At 32.7% G+C, this 22,880-nt stretch overlaps 1 protein-coding gene across 29 annotated transcripts in view; it reads right to left on the bottom strand.

The window, feature by feature from the left end:
• Nucleotides 1–22,880, bottom strand: part of LOC145301788 (uncharacterized) — a 533,649-nt gene that overhangs the window by 136,733 nt on the left and 374,036 nt on the right. For 18 of the 29 annotated variants that reach the window (XM_080144599.1, XM_080144608.1, XM_080144600.1 and 15 more), the window contains one exon: nt 19,613–19,654. The exons of the other annotated variants lie outside the window; for them this stretch is intronic. In XM_080144599.1, coding sequence (XP_080000725.1) covers nt 19,613–19,654 — 42 coding nt within the window. The remainder of the gene's footprint in view (nt 1–19,612; nt 19,655–22,880) is intronic. 29 annotated transcript variants of the gene reach the window in all.

Below are 22,880 nucleotides of genomic sequence, written 5' to 3'. Positions count from 1 at the left end.
ATTAAGCCTTGAAAAATACGTTAGTCTAAAATAGTATAATAAATTCAATTGAGCAAAACAAAGAATAGTAGCATATATAAAAAGTAATAGCAGAGTTTTGGCTTCAGATACTAGTGTTGGGACGATTAATTAGAATCAGAAAAAAAAATTGTGCTTATTTTTGGATGATAAAAATGATTCTTTTAATGTTTTTTGTTTTTTTTGGTTTTGTTTTTGCTTAAAACTTAATTTTCCATTGCTGGCCTTAATGATAAAATGATTAATATTTGATTTTAATCTATCAATAAAAATAAAATCTATAGTTTATCCCCCACAAATGTATTTTTACATTTGCAAAAATACAGACACATTGCATGGGTTTTTAAGGAAATCCGAAAAAAAAAAAAAAAAAAAAAAAAAAACACTACTATAGCTAAATATTTGGAAATCTTAGAAGAATCTGAATTGGTAATTGTGTTGGAATTGGGAGAAATATTGGAATTATTCCATCACCAACATATACCAAATCTCCATGAATAAACAGGTATACAAACACTAAAAATGTTGTCAGTCCGACATGTCCAAATTGGAGCAATGTAAGAACTTGGGATATCATGAAACATGTGTAAGACTAAGTATAGACAGCAAAAATAAGCCCCCCCCCCTCACATAGCTGATTGAATAAGTTTGAGGTTACGAAATATAGAAAACTGTTTTTGGGTGAAAATGCAATAATAATAAAAAATAATGATTGTAACGTTGTGGCGTTACAAAGGATTATTCAGTCTTTAAAAAAAAAAAAAAAAAAAAAATTGCAATGTTTTTTTTAACACATATATTCACCTCAAGCAAGGTAATATTCATTTCTCTCCCACCATTAAGAAATGTGACACAAGGGTTGGAAAGTAGGATTAAAAAGTCAGCGTAGAAAGAGGGCACTTTCTCCCTGCAAAAAGATGTCTGGGCATTCTCTAAAAGAGGCACTTTAAGAGATTTTCTTTTCTCAAAGAAAGAAAGCAAAGCCTGGGAGGGTGAGCCTATGCTGCCATTGAAGCGAAGGGGGTAATGTGACAGCTTGAGTAGGTTATATTTGCGTCAGTCGAGGATAAGTCTTTGACACTCAGTCTGATAGAGTTTTGGTCACTTTTGAGTAGGAAATGACTTTGCATCTGTCAGACTGAGGTGCGGTTCTGGGTAGTTCTAGAAGCCCCCACCCTCAGGTTGTGGCCTCTTGAGTTCTTAAGTTTAGTGCTTATTGTCTGAGGTGCCTCTACCGGAGAATGCCAACAGGACTGCTCAGGCAATTTTTTAAAAGGCCAGAGTGCTCCTCCTCCTTTAGGGGCACTGGCTTAACTCTCCCCACCTTCCAACCGTGTGTCACATCTTACTGCGTCGGGAAGGAAGTAAGTACCTGTTTATAGCGTGTAAATCGGGGTGGAGTGTTGAGCAGAAAGATGTTTGTCCACACTAGATGTGACCTCTTCTCAGTTATTTAATGCTAACGTGCAATACACAGTGTAGAATATTTATTGAATACAAGGTGCAATCACAAATGACTAAGGATAACAAGTTAACTCTAACTTATTCCATTAAGTCTTTCAAATGAGTTTTTTTTTTCCTTAAATGCAAGAATGGAAAAATATGAAAAGAATCTTGAGAAAAAAAAAAAAAAAAAAAAAAAATTTTAAACAAAAATTGATTTGTAAAAACTTTTATTTAAAGTTTTTTCTCTTTTCGTTTAACAATAAAGAAGTATGAAAAAAAAAAGTTTGTTTTTTCTTCGGTTATTGAATAGCGTTCATGTCGGAAAAAGCAGTTGAAGAAAGATCAATAAGTTGGAATTGATAAAAGAAAAATGGACCGTGTTGGATATGTTCCCAGGACCGACCAGTGAGCCAACGCCCAGATTATGGGAAAGGGTGTGTAGGGATAAACATTAAAAGGCATAGGTGAATAGGAAGAGAAAAAGAGGGTGAGGGCACGGAAGAAAAGAGAAAAAGCAAAGAATGAGAGAAGAAAGAAGGGGGGAGAGAGAGAGAGGGGGGGTAATAAAGAGAACGATAATAAAAGACAGATAGAGAGGGGGAACAGAAACGAGAGAGAGAGAGAGAGAGAGAGAGAGAGAGAGAGAGGAGCAATAAAGAGAACGGTAATAAAAGAAAGGAGATGGGTCAAAAACAGGAAAAGAAATTGAATGAAATAAAATAAGACGCGAACGTTAAGAGAGAAAAGGAAAGGAATGAGAGAGAGGGAGAGAGAGAGAGAGAAGGGTAAGAAAAAGAGAAAAGGGGAGGAGCGAGAATAGAAAGGCAAGACAACTGATTGGTCCATTTCTTCCGAATCGCATATGAATTACATGGGAAAAAATATGATTCATTCAAAGAAATGAACAAGTTTTTATTTCATTATTATTTGAATCAAATGACTTGCTTATTTTTATTCTGATTGCAAGTCATAATTTTTTTTTTTTTTTTTTTTACTCAACTGTTGCAAAGTGGATGTGTAGAATTGTTGTTTGAATGAATTCTTTTGTTTGGAGAAAACGTTTTTTTTCTGAATTGGGAAATACGTTCGTCCCGTGTGAATGGACCAAAGTGACAAAAGCAGAGGGGTGGGGGAGGGGGACGATACAAAACACGAGGAAGTGAACAAGTATTGAAAAATTCAAAAACTTCGAAACTGATTTGCGGAAAAAGAGTCGGATATTGTTTATCAGGACTTAAGAAAGAAAAAAGGAACTTTTATGATTAATACAACTTCCTTGAACTCGTGTACAATATGTTTATGTCTATCGCAAAAAAGGTGGTCGAGTGTGCTCATCTACATAGATGTATAAGCGGAAAGGGTGAACACCTAACGCAACAAAAATGTATCCACGAGTTCCACATGGTTTTGGAACCAAATGGAGAATGGAACCTTTTGACAGCCTTGTAAATATCTATTCGTTGTTTTGTCGTTTCCATGAGCGATGTTTCTGACAAAAGGGGGAAAATTGCTGTTTTCTGAGTTATAATCTATCCATTTAGCATTTATTGTTGGTTTCTGGCTTTGAAGTTATTTTTTCGTATTTGGATTCTTCAGATGACTATTCTCATCTTGAGTGTTATTTTCACAACGTTTCGGTCGATGTAACCTCCGACCCTTTTCAGGTATATTTTGTCGAATACAGGAATGTTTCTGTCAAACTCAGGAATTTGGATAGACTTTTGATTGGAACCTGTTGTTTACTTCACGAAGGTAGCATGTTCTTGCCCCATCAGCCACGACTCGATAGAAGTCCTAAGTAATTAGCGATTGTATCTTTCTACCCGCGTGAAGTAAATAATGGGTTCCGTTCGAAATTCAGTCCAAATTCCCGAATTCAACAGAAACATTCTCGAGTTCAAGATACATCTGAAGTCTGTTACAGCAACTGAACCGTGGTGTAAATCGCGCTCAAGATGAGAACAGTAGTCCGAAGAATCCAAATAATATGAATAACCAATCTTCATATAAAAAAAATAAAAAATTCAACAATGTAATTTTTTTTTTTTTTTAATTTAGTTTCTTACATAAAGTGGCTTCATGCCGTGTCTGAAACAATTTCCATAAAACAAATTCGGGAGCCAAATCCAAATTAAGAAATTAAAAGTTTAAAATTAAGACTACAGATTGGCAGGATATGACGACATATGAGGAAGTACATAGCAGAAAAAAAATTCCTGCCTCTAATAAATTAGGTATCAAAGTGATTGAACGAGTTTTCGAATGTTCTGGGTTGGAAGGGGAAAATGCGGCTCATCTTGATGTACTTTGTGCAAATTACTGTAATAACTGAACCAAATCCCAGAGAAAATAATGGAATTATTTGTTGTGCTTTTAAATTCTTTCTATATTTCCAACTACAAAGATAAGGAAGAAAGAATGGAGCATCTCTAGGGCTGTTAGATCACAATCACCGAAGAGGTCACTATCCAATGAGCAAACTACTATGAGACGAACAACCATTTTCTGTTGACAACATTAACGAAAGGTGTAAAAATAATGTTGAGAATGGCATTCTTCACATATGTGTAAGAGACGAATAGCTGTTTCTATACATGACGTAAGCAATTTTTTCCACAAAAAATGGGAAAGGGGAAGTTCATGTTATGTGCAAAAGAATAAAATAAGAACCTTAAGCAAAATATGTGTTGACGATTCGTTTAGTTACACTTTTGCATTTATGGGTAGAAAGGAAGACACAGACACTTTAGCTGACACATCACCACTACATTTACTTTTACAACTAGGTGGGACAGCTCTACAAGAAGGGACACTCTGGATTAGGACAAAGATTTAAAAAAAAAAAAATCCTCAGTCTAGAAGGATTTCTCACTCATTGACCAGGGACAGAAAAATGTAAAGCACAGTATCAGAAAAGTCATAACCCAAATTCATTGCTAAATAAATCTCTAAGTTATGTAAAGGTGAGAAATACAAGCACACAATCGCACGATTTCATGCAATTTTGTATAAGATGTGTCATGTTTTTGTAGCCGTTATCTCCTTGCCATTTTTTGAAGTGCGTGTTGCTGGAGATTATATATATATATATATATATATATATATATATATATATATATATATATATATATATATATATATATATATATATATAAATTTGTTTATCTCGTGTTTAAGTAAAAAAATTAAGTGGGTATGAATTGTCTTTATTTTATTTTTTCGTTTTACGATTAATATTTTACAAGTACGGGTAGAAAGGAGGACGCAGACAGTTTAGCTGCCACATCACCACTACGGTTACCTTTACAACTAGACATTACTACCCAATAAATCAAGTACTTATGTGTCAAAAAAGCGAACAACTGTTTCTGTTGACAAAACGATAGAAAATCCGTGGGGATCAAAGAATTAAAATATTTTGCTACAATAAAATTTTAAAAATGAAGAGAAAAACGTTATGACGGCATTCATTAACAAGTTTACACAGTAAAGTTAACAGCCAAGAAATTGAAAACAAAATGTACAATAAACACACTTCTGCTATAGCACGAGGGCAAGCACTGTAGTTTAACGTTAATATCCCGTCATATCGTTTTTGTATAGTTTTCCTACAAGAGAGAGGGAGACAAAAACTTTAACTGCCACAACATCACGTTTTAACTAGATGTCAGTATTCAATGAGCCACTTCTGCACTTCATTTTCTTGTTCTCTTTCGGTGGAGAAGAAATCCTTCACGACTGAGACAATTTTTATTTTTGTACCTTTTCTCCACGTTAAAAAACGACCCTGGTGTCTAACTCTGTCCCGTGGGGAGGCATAGTAAATAGGTACTAATGTGTGAGAGTTGGTTGGTTGGTTTTGTTTTACGGCATATCAACCCTTTTCAGGTTATTTAATGCCGTATCCAAAGATTTTGAAGAAAGATTTTTTAATAGAATATATTTGTTGTTTTCAAGTCGGTTTCTATTTAACCCATAGTTGGGACCCTAACAGGTACTACCACTCCGGGTCAGAGTGGACCTGGGAGCAATGGCAATTAAAGGGTGGCTCCACACTCCCCAAAGCCCGCAAGCTGGGGCCTCACCACTGGATATAGTTTAAGGTCATATCCAGGACCTATGTGTGAGAGAGACGAACAGCTGTTTCTGTTGACAAAAATAGAATAAGGCAATCTGTGGAGATTTACACACACACACGCAATGCTATAGCAAGAGAGCCGCACTGCATTTCAATACACAGCATTAACGTTCCATCGCTTTTGTGAATATTTCCTGGTTCAATTATTTCCGAAATTAGAAATACTATCATTTAGATGCATTAAAAAAGAAAAAAGTTGACATTTTATTTCTTCAATTTAAAATTATATTTTGAAGTTTAACGTGCTTTCTTCAGCCAAGCAAAACAGTTTTAGTTCAGCTATCAGCGTCCGCAGTCAGGATTGATGCGGATAAAAAATGACAACGTACACACGCCAGAAACTTTTAATACATATACACATCATAGCTCCAAAATAGAAAATGAATAATGACTGCTTAAAAAGCCTCATCGAGAGAATATAAATCCTAAATCAAATAAAAAAGACAATCGTTTTTGTCATCAGAAAATAAGCACAAATTTTTCCGATTCCAATACCTGTAAATGTTCCGACTTTTTCCCATTCCCAATTCCGATTAATCGTCCCAACACTTTATTAGTGGCCTGGCAAGGCCACAGGGGAGACAACCAACCAAACAAAAAAGAAACCTTAAACTAAATTCATCCCAAATCAGTAAAACTAAAACTGTCCTGCCAGGACACTATATATATACAAATGTAGGCAAATTTGAGCATATTTTATTAGTTTGAAAATGTAGGTTCTTTTCTACCAATCGCCATAAAATTTAAACCATAGAATAGTATTATAATCTTCAAAAAACCAGCAAATTTTCATGTAGTTTCGGCCCATAGAACCAAAGATATGAGCATTTTAATATTCAATTTGGCTACGAGTAAAGATATATCCGCATATTTTTCCAAAACCTCTGGTCTTGATGGATACAAAGATTTGCTGCTATGGTTTCAAATGATCTGAAATAACAGCAAGGGGAGACTTGATTCCAAATATTTCTCATACACTATATATCTCCTCTTTTGGAAATAAGATACGATTATGAATATCTCCAGTATCAAATAATCCTTATGCATTGTGAAATTTACTTTATGTTTTAAAACCAAAGAGGGGAGATATAACATATGAGGAATATTTGGAATCAAGTTTTCTCCTGCTGTTATTTCAGATCATTTGAAACCATAGCAGCAAGTTTTAGTCTCCCTTTAGAGGTTTTGTGGAAATATCAGATATTTTTTAATTCCTATGCAAAACTAGGAAAACAAAATGACTTTGATTAAAACATTTTATAGCTGTAAAAAAGTGCCCAAAATAGGCTCTGGATGATGGACGATCACCATAATGTGCGACCTTAAGGGCAAATGCCACATAGCCCACTACACAATTCAGATCATTACCTTTCCAACGAGCCTTCATTTGTTAAATTCTCATCAATAGTCGCTGAGATTTAGAACTTATAAAAAAACGGTGGTATATCTATCTATCTATATGGATATATCTCTACTTGCAACCAAATTGAATATTGAAATGCTCATATCTTTGGTTCTATGACACGAAACAACATGAAAATTTGCAGGTCTTTTGAAGATAATAATTCTATGGTTAAAATTTTACAACAATTGGTAAAAAAAAACCCTATATTTTCAAACCAATAAAATATGCTCAAATTTGCCTACATTTGTATATATAGTGTCCTGGTAGGCAGTTTCAGTTTTTCTGCTTCGGTTGTCTCTGCCAGGCCACTAATATATAGATATACCACCTGTTATCCAATATAGCCCAAATATACGACTATTTTGGGTAACGTTACTTTTACCTAATGTTTATATATTTAAAGTGTGGATTTCTCAATACAAAATGAGTATTTCTCAATAGATTTTAACTCGAAAAAATTCATTACAACAAAAAAATTTTTATACAATATTTTTCACACCGTCATTTAGTGACTTTGCCCTTTTTATTTATTGTTAATCAATTATTAAATGTGTTTTGTTCAAGTTGTGCATGTCTGTGTTTACTTCCGTTTTCTGCTGACTGTAAAAGTCCCTTCCGATTAATGTTTACCAGTTAAAAGTATTCTGTTATTCAAGTTAGTTTACTTATTTTAAAACTGGTAAACATTAATCAGAAGGGACCTTTTCAGGGCATTCATTGTGAAGTAGAAGGATCAGCAGAAAACGGAAGTAAACAGACATGCAGAACTTGAATAAAGTCATTAAATGTAATCAGGAATTCAGTAGCAGCAAACACCAAAATAACTTAAAATATATTTTAAATAATTTCAGTTTCTTTGTAAACAAACCAGACATGTTTTAAATCTTTGGTTAATCGTTGATTAATAATAATAACAATAATCATAATAATATTGATAATATACAAGTTCACTAACACAGAAGAAAGAATGAACCACCTAATGTACATGGATGACCTGAAACTGTTTGCAAAAAAGAATTAAAAACACTAATAAACACGGCCAGAATCTTTAGCCAGGATATCCAAATGGAATTCGGTATGGAAAAGTGCGTACTACTGATCATGAGGAGGGGAAAACTAGAAGCAACAGAAGGTATAGTACTGCCCAATCAAACAGAGATGAGGGCACTAGGTGAATATGACGCTACAAATACTTGGGAGTACTCGAAACAGACACCATCAAAGCAACGGAAATGAAAGAGAAAATTGGAAAGGAATACCTCAGAAGAACAAGAAAACTCCTTGAAACTAAACTATATAGTAGAAACCTAATTAAAGGAATAAACTCGTGGGCAGTGCCACTAGTAAAATACTCTAGACCATGTTTAAGCTGGACCAAAGAAGAACTAAGGAATACTGACCAGAAGACCAGGAAACTCATAACGATGCACAATGCACTCAAAGCATGATATTGACCGATTATATGTGAAAAGGAAAGACGGAGGAAGAGGGCTGGTTTGTGTAGAGGACCGTGTAAATAAATAAAAAAAAAGAACCAGAAAAATACATAAGGCAGCACACCGAAAGAATAATTACTACAGCTAGAGACCTGGAAGGATGGCGAAAGAGACCAACAAAATCTATGGCTACAAATGGAAACCTAAACAGGGAATATGAATTCCTAATAACAGCTGCACAAGATAACACGATATCACAGCAAGGATCGACAAGACACAAGAAAACAGTAAATGCAGACTCTGCAGACAATAAACCACATAAGTGAATGCAGCAAACTAGCCTCGGACAAAATGAATGCCGACGCTCAAAATGTATAAACATTTTGACCCCTCCCTTTACTTAAAAATTCACCAAAATCAATTTTAATAAATTTTTCAGTATTTATTAAATGATGATCGCAGAATATAATGAACTCATTATTTTATTTAAATCCTAATGGAAATGTATTATTTTGTTTAAACAAAAAATACCTTTACTAAAGTTATGGTTTTCAGAAGTAAATAAAAAATGCAAGAATTTATTTTTACTTTTTTTATATAAATAAAACATCATAATTTGTAACAATACAATTAATTTTTACAGGAACATTACGAAAAAAAGCCCCTAAAGTCCGTATTAATGAATTCGATATAACTCGAAGAAAAATGAATTTCTCGAACTATCAATATTACCATTGAATAAAGCATTGCTTATTTAATATTTTCACCCCCCCCCCAAATTATAATAGCAAAAATATTTTTACTTTTTTTTTTTTTTTTTTTTTTAAATTACAGATTTCGCATAAATTTTATATGCAAGATTTTAATAATTCCCTTGCTCGCAAGAATGTGAAACTTTCAGCGTAACACAATTTTTATATAATATTGGCCAATAATTAAAAAAAAATAATTTAAAAACAAGAACGTAGAAAAATAATGAAATTAAAAAAATGGTAAAATTTATACAAACATTTACAATAGAAATGTACGAATGCCCGTCGGGGGGGGGGGGGGGCCCCTCTTTCCTTTTAATTACATGACGTCATTCTCCGACAGCTTTTCGGCCTCCGTATATTCCGTATTTCCACAAGTATGGTTTGTTGTGGTTTTGTGAACGGCAAAACACTCGGTTTTGGGGTCTAATTCAGCTTCTTTTTTTTGCGCAAACAGGGTGTTTTTTTTTTGTTTTGTTTTTTTTTAAATTTTTATTTAATTCAATATTTTAGGATTTTATTTTACTAATTATCTTTGAAATAGATCCAGAAAACTAATATTTATATTTAAAAGGATTTTTACAATAAATTTATTTAACTTCAGAATTTAGCTGAATTGGTGGTAAAACTATACAAACACCGTGACAGCGAATTAACCCTACCCCTAACCCTAAACCTAAACCCTAACCCTAACCCTAATCCTAACCCTGTCACGGTGTTTGTATAATAATACCGAATTGGTTAGCTCGCCGTGAAAACATTTTTCATAATTTTTTTTTTCACGTGTATATTTTTTTTTTCTTTGGGAAATTAAGTTTAATCTTTAATCTTTCAAATACAATCAAAAAGTATTCGGAAACCTACAAAAAAAATTATGATAAATCGGCTTTCAAAACTAGGTCCCCCTATCGTTATTCGTTTATTTTTGCCTATACCTTCATAATAGTTAAGAAGAAGGAAAGGTCCTGCCAGATTGTAGATTTTGCCGTTCCAGCAATTCACAGAGTGAAGATCAAGGAAACTGAGATGCAGAGCAAACAAACGAAGGGAAGAAATTAAGTCAAGATAACACCATTAATAGTGGGAGCACTAGGAACGATACGGAAAAAACTTTGAAAAAAGAATGGGAGATATTGGAATCAGAGGGATAGCTGAGAAAATACAACGGATTTCAATAATGAAAACTGCAGAAATATTAAGGAAAACCTTTGTATGCGGAGATTAACACACATGAACTACACAAAATGGACAAAGAAACGGTTAAAAGGTGCAAACAATTCAGAAACACCACATGGAATCATGAAAACTGAAATTGCATAATTGTAAGATACCCTGATTTTGTGCGTGAGAGTCGTCACCATAAACGGGCAACACACCAAATAATGAGGGTCAAGGAAGATGGAAAGCCAGAGAAGAGAAAGCACTAGCCAGACCTCTGCTGGCTGAATGCAAAGAGGACTGGAACCTTGAGGAGGCTTACTGCCACCCAAATTTCAGTGAATAAACAGGTGGGCAGTGTCACTAGTAAGATGGACCGTTTATAAGCTGGACAGAAGAACGAAGGAATTTCGACCAGGAAAATAGGAAACTCATGACAATGCAATGGTCGTCGCCAACGAGAAATCAATGGTAGGCGATTGTTGCAATAACCCAAATTCTCTTTGCAAAGGTTATCGAAAGAGATGGAGAGAACTGAAAGTCTGGGGAAACTTGTCACTCAGACTCCAGGGAACACCACAAGTTGTTCTCAAAGAGCAATCTTTGATGGTTGCCTCCTGTGTGAATACTCCTGGTGAGTAAATGATGATGATAATAATAATAATATTGCCTGTGTGAATACTCCTGATGAGTAGATGATGATGATGATGATGATGATAATAATAATATTGCCTGTGTGAATACTCCTGATGAGTAGATGATGATGATGATGATGATGATAATAATATTGCCTGTGTGAATACTCCTGATGAGTAGATGATGATGATGATGATGATAATAATAATATTGCCTGTGTGAATACTCCTGATGAGTAGATGATGATGATGATGATGATGATGATAATAATAATATTGCCTGTGTGAATACTCCTGATGAGTAGATGATGATGATGATGATGATGATAATAATAATAATATTGCCTGTGTGAATACTCCTGATGAGTAGATGATGATGATGATGATGATGATAATAATAATAATATTGCCTGTGTGAATACTCCTGATGAGTAGATGATGATGATGATGATGATGATAATAATAATATTGCCTGTGTGAATACTCCTGATGAGTAGATGATGATGATGATGATGATGATGATAATATTGCCTGTGTGAATACTCCCAGTGAGTAAATGTAAATGTTAATAAATAAATAATAATAAATAAATAAGTAAATAAATAAAGTTTGGATTTTTTTTTTTTGAGGGACGGGGTGTAATTAGTGACCACGTGAAAAAACAGAAAACAAAAAGAAATGACCATAACGAAGGGGGAGGGGGGGTAATATATTTTTTTCGATTGAGGAAGGGGTAACTGAAATAATGGAAACTGCACGTGTTTGGCTAAAAATAATAAATGTAAAAGTTTTGATCAAAAAAACGTAAAAAAAATATCCAATTAATGTTTTTGTTTTTTATTTCAATATAAATATGAGGGGATATTTTTTTTTATCATCAGATAAAAAAAAAATCTCCCCTCATATTTATTAGCAACCACGTGTAAAAAAATGATTCGGTTGTATAAACTTTGGAAGTGATTTTAAAGTCTTTAAATTGATGGATAACAAAAGTAGTTTTGCGGTTCATTTGTGCTATAAACATATCTTCATGGAGACACGTCTTTAAATTGATATTTCGAAAGAGTTTAGTTAAACTAACTAAATAAAAACCCTATCAGTGCTGAAAATTCCATTACAATTGTAAAATTTTGAGAGGGAATTTATTTTCTGAGCAGAGCATCATCGAATTTAATGTGAAGTTTAATATTGAGCGAAAAACAAAATGGATTTATAGATATATCTTCCCCTTCGATCCCAGGTTAGTAACGAAAAAAAAAAGTTTTCATTTTTATATTTTCGTTGACAGCATGGGGACAAAAAGTTTAACTTTATTCCTTTCTATTAAAAAAAAAATAATAATAATACGATATAAAATGTTTCTTTACTTACCGAATGTGTTTAATCTTTACGGGTCGTTTTTTGAAACGTTTGAAATTCATTTTTTTCCAAAAACTCATGAGATCGTAGTAAACCGTCATTGGAAAATGATGAAGACGCAAATAAATTGCGTAAATGAAAACTAAAATGTTTGTAATTCTTTTTTTTTTTTAATTATTATTTTTTTGTATTTTGTCCTCACTTAAAGACATGGGAAATTCGACTTGCTTCTCGATGGGGCAATACTTATTAAAGGAAAGTTTCTTTTTAAAAATAATCCCGAACGAAGAGAAAGAGGAAACCAACAACAGCTGATTTCGATTCAGATTTTTTTTTTTGTTTGTTTTTTACAACGACGCACGCGCGCAAAACCGAAAAATACCGCGGAACATCAATTCGCACGTTGGGAATGTCGAGTTAGGGATTTTTATTTTTTTGTGTGTTTTCCTTATAAGAGTGATGGGAATGTTGAATGAAGGTTAGTATTTTCAATACTTAATATGAAGAAGAAGAAGAAGAAGAAGAAGAAGAAGACCACGAGAATTGATTATTCGTATTATTAGGATTTGTTAATGTCCAATCCTTAAGGCGACACTAAAAACAATTGCAAATTACTCAGGACTTATACACAGTCAAACTGACGGAACGAGAGATTGCTATCCCTATGCATTAAAAGAGCTTAATTCCAAAACTGTGCAAATTCCTGCGTTCGACAAGCTATACCTGAAGAAGGTCTGTGGTCATATCGACCGAAACGTTGTGAAATCAACCCTTAAGATGAGAATAGTAGTCCAAATAATACGAAGGTTCGGTCTGCTGCCAGTTAGGAGTTGCTAATAGTAACAACCGTATATGATTTTTCTGCTTTTTATTGATGAAAAACAGAAAAAAATTCTTTCTTTCTTTCTTTACCTGCAATATCCGATGTTATTGAAAGGATGTTTTGCTGGTGGTGTTGAGAGGAGTGGGGGGGGGGTACGGCCCTCGGATGCAAAAATCATGAGCCCCGTGGGGTTGGAAAGTGAGAAAAAGAAAAACTATCCATTTCAAAGAGGAAGGAAAGGAAATGAATATCCAGTGGAGGGCGGGAATGCACATCGACGTATTTTATGGAGAAACGGGGGGGACGGGGTTGGACATGTTTAGTAAACACTAACCCCTCCCTCTCGTTTTGTAGCGCGAGAGAGAGAGAGAGAGAGAGAGGTTTATTCTGAGAAATAAGAAAATGAGAGCAATAGGAAGAAATAATATAGTCATCAACAGCTCAACTTGACAGTTGAGCTAACAGTTTGCAATATATATATATATATATAATATATATAATATATATAAGCAAGCCGCCTAACGTTGACTGGTCGCAAAATACGCTTAAACATGATATTTTAAATTTATGCAAATTTCATTTTTTTTTTTTTTTATAGAGCCAATTCTCTATTGATTTTTATCTTATACTCAATATAAAGTAGTGATTTCAAAAGCAAAACAAAAAGACTTGGTAGGGGGGGGGGCATCAGCAAAAATCGAAACCAAAACATTTAACTCTGCAACAGTATTAACTATCATATGACCTAAAGACAGATGCATATGAAAACTTTAAAAATTAACGCAGTTTAACGTATAAATGTATATTTGTGCATGCTTAGAGGGAAACGAAGTCGACTTACGCCTGCCAAGTTCCAATTTTTTATTTTTGACCCCTTAGCAGCTACTTTTTATTCAATTATTATTTTTTTAAATTGTGCCACTTTGAAGTAGGGGGCTACTATCGAGGACATAAGTTGCATGGATATTATGAAAGGAGATGAGTAGCAAGATGTCTGTTCACATTACACTTGAACTTCTGCATGTCAGTACAGTTGGGAAAGCAGAATGCCTGCAGGGAGTTCCAAAGTCTAGCAGTTCTGGAGAAGAAACTATTGGAGTAGAATGCTTTCTTACAGCTAGGGATTTCTACTGCATAGGGGTGGGATATAGCTGCTTGTCGGGTTTGTCGGGAGTATTTACGTCAAGGGGGCACAAATGCTTGCAGTTCGTCAGAGCATTAAAATACCTGTAGAACAGGCAGAGGGATGCAACATTTTGTTGATGGGACAGAAGCTGAAGCTTAAATAGCAGTTCAGGACCTATCAGGTTGGTGAACCTCTTTTGAACTCTGTCTAGGAGGGACAGACTAGAAGCAGATGCACTAGTCCAAATGAGACAATAATACTCGATACATGGGCGAATAATGGCCTTATAAAGGTACAGGATAATTTCAGGCATGAGTAGCTTTCCAACACCGTAGAGAGAGTCCACTTTCTTTTCAGCAGCTGGCTGCTGAAAAGCAAACCAAATCAAATTTGTTCCAAAAGTCTGAATCTCCTATATATCAAGTTTGTGGACCAAAGATTGAGTAGTTTAGTAGAGACCATTCTGAACAATCACACACGCAAAGTCACTTAGTATATATATATATATATATATGTATATATATATATACACACACTAACAAGCCAACTGGCATTGCTCGGTCGTAAAATATGCTTAAATATATTTTGATTAATGCAGATTTCATATTTATTATATTAGACCCAATATAAAAAAAAAAAAAAAAAAAACTCCTGCGCCATTACGGAGACTCGAAACCAAAACGTTTAGCTTACGATTTACTTTTCCTTTGGACGTTAATGCATAAGCTAAGCTATGAAGACAGGTTTGCTGCAAGGCTAAAAATTAAAACATGAACTATTATGTTATGCATGCATATTCGTGATACCTGACAAATTTCATTTTTATAATTTTCACTTTTGCACTGATTTTCTCCAGCTAAAACCAAAATATAAAGTTTAGCATGGGTTCGAATACCCTGTATATTAAGTTTCATGTCTTTAGACGAAAAATTGACAGAGGATATATATATATATATATATATATATATATTATTCATCTGAAAACCGGGTTTCGTCTGAGGAAGATAAACTTTTTTTTTTTTTAAGTCGCCTGATGAGGACTTGTGGTTTTAACCAACCATCTGTCTGAAACATTAGGCATGTCCAGTGTCGTGACCATATAAATTTGCCTATATCAATTAATATATATATATATATATATATATATTCAAAAGTTTAACAAAATATCTGAAAAAACATGCCAAGCATTACCACTACCATGGTATGTAAAAAAAAAATATATATATATCTATATATTTCCTGATGAAAATACTGTTATGAATCGAAATATCCAATTTAATTTTAATAAATAAATATATATCGAAACATATATATAAAAGTGGCCTTGTCTTGGTGTGTGTCAAACGTCTTCACCAAACTCCCTTCTGAATATTTACTCTGTAGACTTGAAACTTGATATATAGAGTATTTGGACCTCCAGTAAAAACTGAAAAAAGTTGATCTTGGCAGGAGTAAATTTACCAACTTCTGGGCATGCATATACATTTTTAGCTTGAAGTCACTTTATTTTTAGCGTTTTTTATCCATCTGGCAATAGTTCAAACAGTAACGATGAAGGCTGAAGTGCTAAATAATTACCAAGGCCGGAGCGCTAAATGTTTTGGTTTCGATTCCAGCTGATGGTACTGAAGCCATTTTTTTATATTTAAAATATATTTTTTTCTATATATATTGGGTACAATATAATAATCAATAAAGAATTCGCTCCATAATAAATATGAAATCTGCATTTATTAAAATATCATATTTAAGTGTAGTTTATGACTGGGAAACGTCAGGTGACCTGCTAGTATATACTAAAAAGGCAGTAAAAAGCGAAGTACAACTGTTTTATGAATTCTCTTTCCACAAAAAATAAAAATAAAGTGGAAAAACAATTCAAGGAGATCCTATCCGAAAATGTAACAGTTTCACCTAACTTTTAGTAAAAAAAAACAAAAAAACAAAAAACAAATACAATAACAAATAAAGAATTAATTATCCGAACATTTATTGAATTAAAATAAAATTAAGAAAAATTATTTTACTAAAAAAAAAGATAAAAAAAAAAGAATCATACACTAGGTGTGTCAGAAACTTCGTGAAAAATATTGAATAATTCGACCTCCTGTCTTTCCAAGCTTATAACTAGTCGAAAAATGTAATTCAAACCCTATTTTTTTTTCAATTAAAGGAGCAAGGACCAAGGTTTCATTTAAAAAAAAATACAAACAACGTGGTTTTTTTTTTTTTTTAAGAAAGGTTTTAAGCGTCAGACTTTGCAGGTAAATTTCCAAAAATCTGTTTTTTTTTTTTTTTTAATTAGAATATATTATTTATTCATCTTTTATCTTCAATTTGTGATATATAAAACTTTGGCACATAAATTAATTATTTACTTTTTAATAGACATTTCAAAATGGGGGGGGGCATGAATTAATTCGACCCCCTGTCTTTCCAAGCTTATAACTACTCGAAAAATCTAATTCAAACCCTAATTTTTTTTTCAATGAAAGGACCAAGGTTCCATTTAAAAAAAATCAAAAAATACAAACAACGTGTTAAAAAAAAAAAAAAAAGGTTTTAAACTTCGGACTTTACATGTAAATTTCTCAAAAACTGTTTTTTGTTTGTTTTAAATTAGAATATATCATTTATTGATCTTTTATCTTCAATTTGTGATATATAAAACTTTGGCACATAAATTATTTACTTTTTAATAGACATTTCAAAATAAGGGGGCGTGAACTAAAAAAAAAAAAACGTTTGTCTAAAATATTATATTCGGTTTATTGAAAAGATCGTAAAATTTCACATTGACCCTGAAAATATCGTAAAAACAGAATCAATAGAAAAATTTTGATAGATTTTTAAAGTCTAAAAATTGAAAAATACTGAACTCGTAAAATTCAATTAATTTCATTACTGTTTTTTTAAAAAATAAAAAAATAATATTTCTATTATTTTTTTATACAACTTTAATCGTTTATTTTGGAAGTATAATCCATAAAGAAAATAAACAACCCACTTTTAAAAGAGAAATTACGAGTTTTTTTTATATTTTATTCGCAGTTTCATGTGAGGGGTGTCAAAAATTCCTACAAAAATTCTGATACACCTAGTCATACACTAGCAGTGTCAGAAACTGATTTTAATAATGCGTGAAAAAAAATTACATAATTCGACCTCCTATTTTTACAAGCTTATAACTACTTGGAAAATGTAATTCAAACCCTATTTTTTTCAATTAAAGGAGCAAAGACCAAATTTAAAAAAAATATAACAGGTTTAATAGCAAATTATGCAATATTTTTTTTTTTTTAATTGGCTCTTTAAAAAAGATTTGAAGAAAATCAACGAAATTTTTCTTTCTTCGAGTATAAAAAATCAACATAAATTCCAAAAATTCACTTACCTAAAAAAAAAAAAAAATTAATTCAATGTGTAGTTCCATTCTTCATTGCTAAGAATTTATCCATATTTATATTTTAAATTCCATTTATTTTTTAAATAAATGAATTTTTTAAACAACGATTTGAAAAACGCGCGATCATGGAAGCATTTTTCGAAAAAAACGCAAGTAATCTTTCTCCTTGTTTTGAACTATGGATAAACAAAAGGACATAAAAACCACACGTTCGTGTTAGGCGTGTAGCCTTTTACCTGGAGAAATAGGTGTTCCCATAGTTTAAAAATAGTCAAATTTTACTCATAAGATTATTCCTTAAAAAAAAACAAAACAAAAAACAAACTCCAGGAATTTTTTTTCTTTTCTCAAAAAAATACATAAATTTTTGATTTATTATATTTTCATTCTTTTTTGTTGAGTGAATTTTTTTTTATTTTTAAATATCTAAAAAAATAAAATATTGAATGAAATAGAAAAAAATTGTTGTTATCGTTCATTACTTACTGGACAATATAAGCAGAACATAGGCTTCCAATTAAATAAAAAAACATAAAAATAAAAAATGGTTTTACACTTTGGACTTTACAGGTAAATTTCCAAAAAGCTATTCTTTTTTGTTTTAATTTACAATATATTATTTATTGATCTTTTATCTTCAATTTGTGATATATAAAACTTTGGTACATTAATTAATTATTTAAATAGACATTACATTTTGATAGGGTCTTCTTGAATTGTCTCCCCTTTAAAAGAGTTCATCAAAAATGATAACATCGTCCAAAAAAACAAACAAACAAACAAAAAAACAATAATGTACAAGTGAAAAAATATTTAAATACATTTTTGTTCTTTCAATTTAAAAAAAAAATCCCAACAAAGACCTTTAGTTGATAGAAAGCAAACGTTTAACAAGTGACATTTTTTTTAATAACCGTCCCATCCAAATAGATTTTTTTTTATCAATTATTATTTTATCAGTATTAATTTTAGTGGAAGTGAAATCTCAAAAAACAAAAAACAAAAAATTATATAAAATCATCATATTTAATGGTTTTCGAAAAAAAACCAAAAAAAAAAAAAAAGCAATATAGCAAGCTAAATCATACATGTGAAATAGCAAAAAAAAACGTTGGATTATTTTTTAATATGACCGATGTAAATAAATGGCATATGTCTGTTCGTAATACAACTTTTGTATAGCAACAATTTTTTCTTTTTATTAATGAATTTCGGTTATTTCCCTTGTTGCATATTACGAAAAGATTTATCCCCCTTTTCGTTTTCCACCATTTATTTACGTCGGCCATATTTTTAAAACTCAGACAGAACCAGATGCTAGACACAAGGCCAGTGAGAAAAAATCAGCTCTTCAAAAGAATTTTGTGTTGAAATAAAACAAAACTTGCCTCAGGCTGAAAGGATTTCTTTTTTACTGACAAAAAAATTACAAATGTTACGTTTGAACATTAATTGCAAATAACAGACGATATCTGGTCTGACAATTATATTTAGGAAAGGCGAATCCAAAACTAGATCCACTGCCATTTTGAAGTTTGAGTTAGCTCTGGGGTTAAGGAAATTCTAGAGAACTGTCAAGAATTAAATTAAGAAATAACGATAAATAAACAGGGTTTATCAAACCTTGATCATGAAATAAGTCAAATTGAAAAATTGTGGGAACAAAAGCCAAACCAAATTACAATAATATTTTTTAAGGAAGCCAAACTTTGAACACAGCAAAAAAGGAGTAAAAATTTTTTTTAAATGTAAATATATATGTATGGAAAAACAAAAACAAAATAAAAAATGAACAAAAATGGAATTTTTTTTTTAAATAGGGAAAATAAAATTTTTTTATAAATGGAGAAAGCAAGAAAAAAAAAAAATGGAGAAAACAAAACAAAACAAAACAAAAAAAATCTAAGAACCTCCAAACACCATTAAATGCTGGTTTCAGATTTTGAAGTTTCCTAAAAAGAATAAAAAAAAAAAAATTATTTAAATTTTGATGATTTTTTTGACTGAAACTTCCTCATCTATACTATGCTAGCAGGCATACATAACATTTCCTAATCTATACTATGCTAGCAGGCATACATAACATTCTCGGGAATGAATGAGGAACCACTGTGTACTCGCAGTTCTAAACCACTGTATTACCATATTTATTATTATTTTTTTTTTTTGGATGCTATAATTTTCAAAAATAAGGCAAAAAACATCAGCTGTACTGTTTACTGATGTTCACCTCAAACAATATTATTGAGAAAAAAACAAACAAACAAACAACAACACTAATAGAAAATTATGAAACTTAAATTATTTTTAAATAATTGTATTCGAAAAACTGCTTGATCTTGGTAAGTTTTCAATTCTATCTCCTATACAGAGATCTTATGTTTACAGATTTATGGAACCTTGTGTACTAGGTTAGAGGTGGGTAATAAGTCCCTAAAATGGTGGAAATCCTCATCTCAGGACAGGTTCCTTACATGATGTAGTTATGGGCACATTCAAAAACAGAACTTTCCACATTAGGTTAGATGAAGCAAAATATTTCATTAGAAAGATCATAATTAGAGTTATGTGTCAGAATATGAGGTCAAAACAAACATATGATTTTACTTTTCTACCATCCTCTACAGGGCATCACCGGAAAGATGCAATCATCTAGATGAACTTGTTGGAAAGAAAAAAAAAACTAAGTAAACCAACCAGAAAATAACATACAACCCAGAGCAAATAATGGAGTTATTGTTGTTCTTTTTAATCGCTTCCATTATTACAGCCACAAAGAAAAAAAAAATAAATAAAATATCAACATCTCTATGCCTACTAGTGCTGCCACTACTATAGAGAGACACGATTACATATTGTCTACAATGTGTCAATAACACTACAACAGATGATATTGTGGAAGAAAGTTCAAGTTAAAAAATAAGTACATGCTACTTAAGACCTGTTTTGGTGTAAGAAAAATATCCAGATACTAAATTTGATCTTTATTTCTTTAGTTTATATATCATTTTTATGAACTATAAATCATATTTTATTATTATTAGTTATGAGTGAAAAACACATAATTGTCAGTTTAAACAACATTTGTCCTTTTAACCCTCTTGCGTTGAGTGTCATCCTTCCTTTTTATATTCCAACAATAATCCAGGGTTCAATTTTCTTTCAAAACGTTTCTCCATCACTAAATTTCTTATGTTCGTCATAATTCTTTTGTTAATTATCGACATCACTAAGATTCTCTGCAAAATCCTTGAAAGTGGCAATTTTGCCCCGCCCCCCCCCCCCAAAAAAAATAAAGAAGCAAACCATCTAATTCAACAAAATGAAGGCTAGAAATAGATTTTCCATGCCATTGTACATATAAAAATGACCAGAAATGTCTTATACATTTTTGAGTATTTTTTTTTTTAATTGCTATTTCACTCCAAAAAAAGGCACAGTGCCACTTTGATGTTGGTAGGGCTACTATTTGGGATATAATTTGTAGGCACACTATGTAGGGAGTTAAGCAGCAAGATGCCCGTTTACTTCTGCATATCAGTACAGCCAGAGAAGCAGGAACCCGGGAGGGAATTCCAAAGTCTACCAATTTGAGAGAAGAAACTATTAGAGTAGAAGGCTTTCAGGCATCTAGGGATCTCTAATGTGTAGGGTGGGATTTTGCTGCTTGTCGGGTTTGTAAGGGATATTTACGTCGAGGGGTTACAAAGGGTTGGGTTGCATAGTGTAATAAGTTAGGATCTAAAAAATTCTCATCTAACATTACAAATGGCTTATTAGTGTTGAAACAGCAAAAGAAATCAGGCCTTAAAACATTTTAGGCCAATCAAACAAATAAACTATCACGATGAAAACCAAGCTTACACAACTGAAGTTATGAACTTAATTGATCATTTCGCCTATTCACTTACACCTCTGTTATCCTGTTGCCTCACAGTCATTGTATCTCGCTTTTTAAAGCAGGTCCATACTTACAAATGTTTGGCCTCTTGCAAATGGTTATTCGATAAGCATGGAATGAACAGGTGCTTCAGCTTGGCTAAATATTAATATCTATCACCACAGAAAGAAGTCCAGTATATAGTAGCGTATCCAACTACCCAGAAAAAAGGGGAGGGTATTTTGGATAAATACAAAATTTGCCAGTTGCTAATAAATTAACCTCCTTTGGCAGAAGAGAAGATGATGAACTCCTGAGACTAAAACAGACTTTGTTTAGATCATACATAGAAGTCTTTAAGACTTCTGACTGGATTAAACAGATGCTAAACTTTTTTTTTTTTTTTTTTTTTTTTTTTTTTTTACACGGTAGTCACCACTTATCAAGGTCCGGAAGCGACTCAGGGATAAGGGTTATTGCAAGTACAGTACGTTAGTGTGGAGATTTATTGAAGTGTTTACTTGAGGTGGCAGTTCATTAGGAATTTGTTTACGTTGGACTTGAAGACATCCAGGTTGTAGTCAGGTGGGAAGCAGGCAGACGGAACAGAGTTCCACAGGCGTACAGTTCTAAGAAAGAAGCTTTGTTCATGGAATCTACGTTTTGATTTAGGCATAGATAAAGAGTGGGGGAAATTTTTCACAGTGGATTCAGCTAGACGGGTGTTTTTCGTGAAAGATTGGCGAGGGGGGACCAGAGATTGGAGTTCAGACGAGCACTTGCCATGGAAATAACGATAAAACAAGGATAGGTTCGCAACGTCTTTTCTGTGGGAGAGGGGTTGCAGAGAAGAGAAAAGGGCATCCCCCACTAAGTCACGAAGTCTATTTTGTACTCTGTCAAGGCAGGATAGGCTGTTTTTAGCAGTTCCTGCCCAGATATGGCAGCAGTATTCCATCCTTGGACATACTTGGCTTTTATATAGATAGAGAATTGCATCAGTAGTGAGATATCTTCTGGAGCGGTAGAAGGATCGCACCATCTTTCCAGCGACCTTGGCAACAAACTTGATATACGTGTTCCATTTCAGATCAGGAGTAAAGGACAAACCCAGAAGCTTGTCAAACCATGGGGCTTCTCTTAGACGAGAACCATCCATTTCAATTGATGCCAGATGGGGATCAGAGCGTTGATGATGTAAAGATAGGAGTTTGGTTTAAATGCATTAAAGGTAACCAGCCACATCTTCCCCCACTGAATCACGCGCTCGAGATCAGAGGAGAGAGAATCAGAGAGAA

The sequence above is a fragment of the Euprymna scolopes genome, chromosome 2 (genome assembly GCF_053919585.1).
Source record: "Euprymna scolopes isolate OS-2025 chromosome 2, ASM5391958v1, whole genome shotgun sequence".
NCBI classification, from domain to species: domain Eukaryota; kingdom Metazoa; phylum Mollusca; class Cephalopoda; order Sepiida; family Sepiolidae; genus Euprymna; species Euprymna scolopes.
Note: the sequence above shows the minus strand (reverse complement) of the source record. Positions and strands in the feature narration are given on the sequence as shown.